This window comes from Octodon degus, unplaced genomic scaffold (assembly GCF_000260255.1).
Source record: "Octodon degus isolate 3935 unplaced genomic scaffold, OctDeg1.0 scaffold00012, whole genome shotgun sequence".
Lineage (NCBI taxonomy): Eukaryota > Metazoa > Chordata > Mammalia > Rodentia > Octodontidae > Octodon > Octodon degus.
The window spans coordinates 22,233,217-22,241,386 of NW_004524588.1; the positions used below are offsets into that span (position 1 = coordinate 22,233,217).

At 43.3% G+C, this 8,170-nt stretch overlaps 1 protein-coding gene across 1 annotated transcript in view; it reads right to left on the bottom strand.

The window, feature by feature from the left end:
- Positions 1 to 4,491: 4,491 nt before the first annotated feature.
- Arhgap42 (Rho GTPase activating protein 42) overlaps positions 4,492 to 8,170 on the bottom strand; it is a 206,915-nt gene continuing 203,236 nt past the window's right edge. Inside the window, exons 24-25 of the mRNA XM_023709484.1 lie at positions 5,461 to 5,540; positions 4,492 to 5,023 (exon numbers count right to left, since the gene is read on the bottom strand). Of these exons, the coding sequence (XP_023565252.1) occupies positions 4,935 to 5,023; positions 5,461 to 5,540 (169 nt within the window). The 3' untranslated portion in view covers positions 4,492 to 4,934. The remainder of the gene's footprint in view (positions 5,024 to 5,460; positions 5,541 to 8,170) is intronic.

Consider the following 8,170-nt stretch of genomic DNA (forward strand, 5'->3'; position numbering starts at 1 on the left):
CATCATGTGAAGGCAATGTTCTCACATCAGTTCTAGTAGGTGTCATTCTCTGCACAAAGGTGGCTGATGGCTGTGAGATCACTGACACGTTTCCATGGACAGAACTACGCACACTTTTCATCTAAGAGATGGCACGACAGGGCGCTGTCAACTCCTGAAGGACACTCGCAACCCTTTCTAACAAGTGGTAGAAACATCTATGCTGGATGAGCTGAAAATGGCCTCTTTGATGGCTCCCTAGGAAGCACACTAACTCCATGCAACACCAAGAAATATTCATCCTCAACCTTGCCCTCTTCCTATGGGTCAGGAAGTAGGGATGACCTGTTGTTTTATTTATAAAAATTATTTATCTATTTATTTATTCAGTACAGGGTCTCGTTACATAGCTTGGACTCATAGTGATCCTCCCGTTTCAGCCTCCCCAGTGCTGGGATTACAGGTGTGCGTCACCATGCCTTGTTTTGGTGGCTGGCACACCACACTGGGGTTTTGGGGCTGGCCTGGAATGCAATACTGGGGATCAAACCTGGGTACTTGCACTTGCTAGGCATGCACTTAGATTGCCAAACTATCTGTCCAGCCCTAACAACATCTTGTGACTGTTGTGGAAATTTCTATTAAAAATAATTGATGTGGGTTGCTCTAAAATTACCTAAAATCTTACTCACAGACTAAATCATGTAAAAAGTCTGCACCATGCATAAGCCTGTTTTCCCAAAAATTATTACTGACAACCTGCACCTGAAACAGAAAGACAATTGGGAATGGGGTGGATTCAATCAGTGTGTTTGGGACACTGATTAGCTGACATACACCTGTTGCAAGTTTGAACCTGCAGGAGACTGCTTAGAAGTAAACTGTCAGGAAAGGCAAAACCACCTAAAAAATAGTTTTGATTTTTAGAAGGTAACAAAGGCAAGAGGGAAAGATTTTATAACAATTTCTATCATAAGGGACTATTCTCCTTGGCTCAAAAGGAAAATAACTCCTGGGCAAGAGTCAAACCTTTGCTTTTTATCTTTGCCAGGAGATAGGAGTGCAGAATGCTACCCAGTAATGTGAGGTCACGGTAAGAGCTGCAAGTTAGAAACGTACTGTGAAACCAAGGACGAAACCTGTTCCTGCGCTGGCCTGCCTTTGACTCCCATGAACATGTGTAAGTCCAATTAGATTCAAAGTGGTCACAGAGGGGCTGGGGATTTAGCTCAGTGGCACAGCACCTGCCTGGAAAGTGTGAGGTCCTGAGTTCAATTCCTTCTACTCCCCCCCCCCCCACAAAGCAAAGAAAGTAAATGCTGATACACCTTCAATATAGCCTGAGAATCCCCAATCTCAAAATTCAAAATCTAAAACCTTTTGACATGTACACGATACCACAATTGAAAAGTTCCACTCATGTAACTCAGTTTTATCTACTAAACTAGTAAATTATAAAAAAAATTGCTCAGGCTTTGTGTACAGGTGCATATGAAACAAATGAAGGTCCTGTTTCAACTGGGATCCCACCTGCATAGTACCTTATGTATATGCCATCATTCCAAATCTGAAGAACTCCCAAATCCAAACTTGTGGTGTTGATCTTTCAGGAAGGACTCTCCTGTGTTAGTGAGGAAGGTGTCTGATGGGGCTTTAGGGGACACTTCTAAGTGAGTGTCAGTGTCAACAGCAGCCTTTTTGACACTAAGATCTGAAGAATGAGGCTGGGAGAGAGGTTAGGAAGCTTCCATCTTCACAGGATTACACTGATTTTGAGACTTATTTTCTTAACAAGGAAGTTTGGAAGGCCTATGGAACGTCAGTTACAGAGGAAGACTCAGGTATCTTTATTTTTCCTATTTGGGAACCTGGGCAGTTTAGGAAAGTGGACAATTGAAGGTTGATTTTTTTCTTTTCTCTACCATCCCTCACAAAGCCACCAAAGGAGCCATTTGAGCATCTTGGTTATTCACAGAGACTACACAGTACAGAGAAGCAGGGCCACAACGACACAAAGCCATCCATCAGATATGGAGAAGCGACACCGCTTCGTCTTTCACAGACAGTACAGGAATGTAAAGGTGATTTTACTTTTCAGGTAGTCACATATCACAAAGCATCCTGCAATGGAATGCCTAGGTTCTGTGACTAACCTTGGTGAAGTAACAGCAGAGAAGTCACCTGTGAAATACGTAAACGCTCTGTATGCGGGGCTATTTGCATGGAGCACAGATAATTAATGGAAGGCCTCAGCCCCAGCCTGGCGTTGACTCCACTGCAGGCAGTGATGTAGGGGCATGCGATGCACGTTTCAGAGGCGTGGGTATGGCAATTCTGACACGGCTTTCCATGGGACCTGCAAGGGGACGTTTCTGTTACTGCAATGCTATTCAGTTTTGAGTGTGACTGTCTTCTAATGATTGGCATTACCTCCTTTGTGTAACTGATATTCCACAAGGAATGTGTTTTAGAGTACATGTGTTAGTTCTTCTGGTGCTCATACACGCCTTCCTGTAGGAAATGCACTCGAAGGAGAAACAGCTTTAGCCTGTCTGCAGTAGAAGGCCATGACTTGCTTACACAATCAATATGAAGAAAAGAAACCATCCTCATAAATCTAAAAGATTAAAACTTCTAACAAAAGTACAACATGAAGGCTGGGGTCACAGCTCAGCGGCAGAGCCCTTGCCAAACATGCAAGAGGCCCTGGTACAATTCCCAGCATCACAAACGAAACAAGAACTTCAAACAAAATCACAACATGAACCAGCACGTTTGTACCTTGTTTCTAGGAAGGGACAAGAAAGGCCACAGGATATGCCTCACCACTAGAAGGGACAGTGGGCCCCACAGCCATGTCCTGCACAGTGACTATGGACATACTCCTCAGTATGTGGAATGAGCTCCCAGACCAGTCACAATCAGGGGCACTCTTGTCTGCTAAGAGCAAACCAAGGTTGAGATTTCTTTATGCAGCTAGTGAAGTGATAGTGAATTTCTTTTTGAATCCAGTTAGTCTCTGAAAGAAAACCAAGTCTGCTTTGATTTGGCACTCGTTAGCAGAGTGCCGAGTAGCACGCGGGGTGCATACTCTGAGGGTGCCACACAGACGGGCTGGTGCGTGGGAAGGCTGCCCTCCGCTCCAGCTGGGGGCAGGCAGCGTGGGGCAGCTGCAGCCGAGCAGGAGCAGCTCCAGTGCTGCCTCGCAGTGCGCAGAGATCAACCACAGGCAGAAAAAGTAAAGAGGCACACCAGATGTTCCCGCTCATTCAGGATATTTTCAGACTCGGAGTACTTTTTGTTCATTTATTTCAACTCACTGACATTTCTTTCTGGTTGTGATTGTCTGCTGTTACTTTCTTTACTTGGTAATTCTAATCCATTAATTTTATATTTAAAAGCATAAATGGTCTCAGATATAGTTCTATGTATGTATTAATGTACTATTACTAGAGATATTAACTTACAGTAGAAGTGGAGGTTATAGATTTAATATGCAAAAAGTTTTACACAGTAAATACCTGAGTGTCTATAAAGTAGGCAAAATCTCTGACGGCATCAAGGCCAAGTAGGAAGGGCTGGGATAGGCCACTGGCAGGCAGCCAGCCTTCTGGAATCTTGAGAAGACCCTTCGCCACACATAGATATTAGACATAATATATTAGAATTATTGAAATAGAAATAACATAAAATGGTTAATGCCTAACCAGTTGATGATTTATATATAGATAGGTAGATAAACAGATAGATATAAATAAATGGGTAGTAAATCCCTATTTCTATGCACTATAAATTCAGGAAAATTCTGAGTAAAGGTCATAAACCAAATGACCTAAAGGAACTCACAGACAGACTATTCCTGCTAAAGATGACACAATTTCAAACTCTCTGGCTCAATGTGATTTAGGATTTCTGTACTTTTGTGGTTACTTTCTGTTTTAACTAAGCATAGAGTTTAGAAGGCACAGCTCTCATCATCTGTAGAAGAATATCTCAGTGGCCGAACTAGGTATGAAAATATTCTGACACAATACAGTGCTACGAGTAGAATTTAAGTGGTGGCCTTCATACTGTACTTCCGCAATCTTCCCACGAGAGTACCGACAGTGCTGGGATACCACCGTCACTCCACCAGGAGAAGATACAGGCATGTAATCTACAAGTGCTCACAGCCTTATCCCACAGTGTGAAAACAGGTTACGAATTCTCTAAAGCCAGAGTCAGTAAACTGAACCCACAAGTGAAATCTAGCCCACTGTAAAAATATTTCCCATTAGGCCTTGATAGGATTAATGTGGTGATTCCTGCTCGAACCCTGTGGAAATTGGCTGGAATTATGGACAGACTGTTTCTGGTGGAATCAGTGTATGACTTAGTTTGGCTTTCTTTACAGACATCATATATATACACTATTGCTTTTGGATATTATCATCCACTTAGAAAACAAATAAAAATAAAATTATGTTAAAACAAAGACTTATTTCCTTGAAATGTTCAGAACCAACAAAACAATCATACAAAAGCAGTGTATTTTTTAGAAAAAAAATAAATGAGCAATTTATATTACAGTTATAAGTAACGATTTCGGAATTCTTCAGAGAATGCCAGGTAGTAATAGATTTCAAAATCCATATAGCAGATTTCTGGTTTTCAAACTGTTATAGTATTCAGCACAGTATTTAAGATTTTTCAGTTTCTATGGAAGAAACATTGTAGAGAATTACAGTACTCATTACCAAAAAGAAAAAAAAAAGCCAAAAAAAGAAGGAACAGAATTTAAACATTTTTCCTTTTTCCATTAGTAGGGAACTATGCAGTCTGCTGGTGAAGAACTTGATAGAAATGGGCTGTTTTCAATTAGTGGGCAGATCCCTATATCTGTGTCAGATAAAAGCATAGCACTTATTATTTGTTACCATGGATACCATGAAGATACTGCCATCCACTAAGTAATATTAGAGGAAGACAACATAATTTTCTGGAACTAGTCCTGTTTTGCCTTCATAAGTTGCCTTTAACCATCCTGGTTCCACCGATGGGTACACTGGAAAACAAATTCAATCAACATTTGCTTCAAATAATTACATAACCTAGACAAATGGCTAAAATGCATATCAAATTCTACCTGTACATTCACACTATCAAAGCCAAACCAGTGCTACAGTCCCTCTCCCATTAGAGACGGAACGCTGTTTGCTTTCGTATCACCAACTTGTGTGCTTGTGTGTGTGTGTGTGTGTGTGTGTGTGTGTGTGTGTCTTGCTTTCATGTACAGACGAGCACAGAACTCGGTGCACACACGTGTCCTGCACAGAAGAACCCAGGACCCAAGAGGACCTGGTGTGCCCATGCATGAAGGTTTCACAGAGGCGGGCTCTAGGTTATAATCTGATGTCCATGGTTTCTATTTTAGCCCACTCCCCACAGTGTTCCTGCATCCTCCCCACGCTGCACTTCCATAAATCACACGCGTGTACTTACCATTAGAAAATATTGCCCCCTGGGGGAAGGACAGCTCATGGCTGTGCTCTGCTTTACAGGAGTACATGGCTTTGGCTTGTCTGAAAGAACAAGACGATCCATAAAAATCACAGCACTCAACTTGGGTACATCTATACTAAAGCTTTTCTTAAATGCTATTGATTATTATCAGCTGGAATACAATATACATAAACTGTACCTGTGAGTCGACATCAGTGCATTTTCTACACATTGAACTCAGCTGCATAACCAGCTCAAGAAACTGAACATGCTTGGTTCACTGAAAAATCTTGCATTTCCAAGCAATGCTTCTAAGGGAACCACCTGGCTTACAGTCAGCAGCATAGACTGGTATGAAGGGCTGCTATTACTTGTTAGGAAGCTGCTCAACAGGTTGTCTTAAAAGAAAGAACCAAGGTTCACACTAGCCCTAAAGCTTGTTTTAGTTTTTCCACTTCAATTTTCAGACTACCTCAGCCGAGATCTAAAAGTCAAAAGGCCTACAAGATAAGGTAGATATGCTGAGTGGTCAGCAAGTAGCAGAGACGTACATCAAGAAGAGCAGTTGCACGACTGGTGTTAGCTGGCAGCCAGCCTCAGGTTGGGGACACGGCAGGGCTGGACCTAGAGGAGCCTATTGGTACAAGAAGGCCAGCACGCACATCCCAGCAGCTGCTGCCATGTGTGACTCCAAGCACAATGCAGTCATAGTCTGGTTTTTCAAGAAAAGCCAGAATTTTGAGTTTCCTATGAGATCTGATTTTAAAATATTTGAGGCAACACTAAGAAGTCCTCCTCAGAGGCTGCTTCTCCAGACACCAGGCAAGTGCTGTCCCCTGCAAGATCCAGTGTCTTTGTAGGATGCATGGCTTCCCTGACTCCCCACTTACCCCTCCACGAGCAGGCTCAGGCCCATTCCCTTCTGATGTAGCTGACTGAGACTCTTCTAGCAGCAGAAGTTTCTAGACCTCCTCTTCTGTTCATTTATCATCTACTATCTGCAGGGTAATCTCAGAACAGCTTCAGATCACCTCAATTTAGTGATACCCAGCACCGCCAGTGGTCTGTCTGCCCTCGTCCCTGGCCACTCCACTCATCCCCGCCCTCTTCTTTCTCTACAAGGTCAGGCTCACTGAGCACAGCTCTGCCATCTCCATAGAATGTTTTTCTCTGGACTTTTACACACCTAAGCACTTAAATTCACCAGAAATTCCATAAGCTTTGCTGGAGGCTCAGGTCTTCCCTGACCATGGATGCAAATACTTGCCCAGACAACCACTGTCTTCTCCCTGTTCAGGTCTGTGTGGTGTTAACATGTGGTATTCTGTTTTGTTTTTGTCTGTTTGTTTGTTTATTTATTTTATTTTATTTTTTTGTATTTTAGGGAAAAGTCTATAGGGTGTTCAGAGTCTCACTACTAGATCAGACTCATAGTAACCTGCCTGTTTTACAGCCTCCCAAGAGTTGGGATTACAGGCGTATACCACCACACCCAGTCTCAAACATTGTCTCATGGTTCTTTTTCTTTTTTTCTTTTTTGCAGTACCGGGGATTGAATTCAGGCCCTTGCACTTGCCAGGCAAGTGCTTATTCTACTGAGCTATCTCCCTGGCCCTTGGTATTCTGTTGTTATTCACGAAATTTTTGTTAATTTCTTCCCCAACTACAATGTAACCTCTACAGAAGAGGCCTGAAGCTTAGTAGTAACTAAATATTTTGTAGTAACCCAGTAAATACTTGGTAAAGGGTTAAGTAAAAGAAACATGCTTCAGACTCTTCCTGGGTGACAGGCCCCTCAGAGACGCAAGGCAGTCTCAGTATCCCATCCTGACTCCCCACCTCCTGGAGCCACACCCACAGGGCAACACTTGTCTTCTCCCAAGCTCTAGCTCTTCCTCACGATCTCACTGCCATTAGATTAGCTCTGGGCTTTCAACAGTCCACAGTGAGGCCTAGTGCTTTAAGCCAGGGTTTCCAAAAAACATCTTAAGTTGTGAGGAAGCTTATAAGGCAGAGCTCTGTGAGTGTCCCCAGAGGCGACTCTCGTGCGGTCAGAAAGCTGACTGGGGACGGGGGTTTGGGAACAAGCAGCAGCCCAGGCCGCACAGCCTCAGAGCGGAAGTGGGGAAGTAGAGGCCTGGGAAGAGCAGCTCTTGGTGTTACACAACAGCAGTGTGCTTGCATGTGTGAGTGGGTGTGTTCTACGTGTGTATGAGTGTGTTGTTTACACTTTTGTGGGGGGTAAGGTAAAGTCTGAAGACTATGGTAACCTTGAACAGTAGCTTTTCCTAGTGGTTATGCTATCCAAATATAACCACTTGATACAATAAGGATATAATTCAGATTCTTTATTTTTAATTATTTTTTTAAATCAAGTTTTTTTTTACAGCAACTATATTATATTTCTTTGAATCACTGTGAAACAACTTATTAAGTCTATAGGGAAACAATTTCTAAAGCTAAAGAAGTAATTATGCTTGGAACAGACCCGGAGCCCGGCGAGTGAGTGAGACAACCCAGGCCGCGGGGTCCTGAACAGACCAGAGCGCAGGCCCGGCGAGTGAGTGAGACGACCCAGGCCGCGGGATCCTGAACAGACCAGAGCGCAGGCCCGGCGAGTGAGTGAGACTTCCCGGCCCAGGGATCCTCTTCTGACCCAGGCTGCAGGCCCAGCAGGGAACCCTTCAGCAGAACTCCCTGCAAGGAGGCT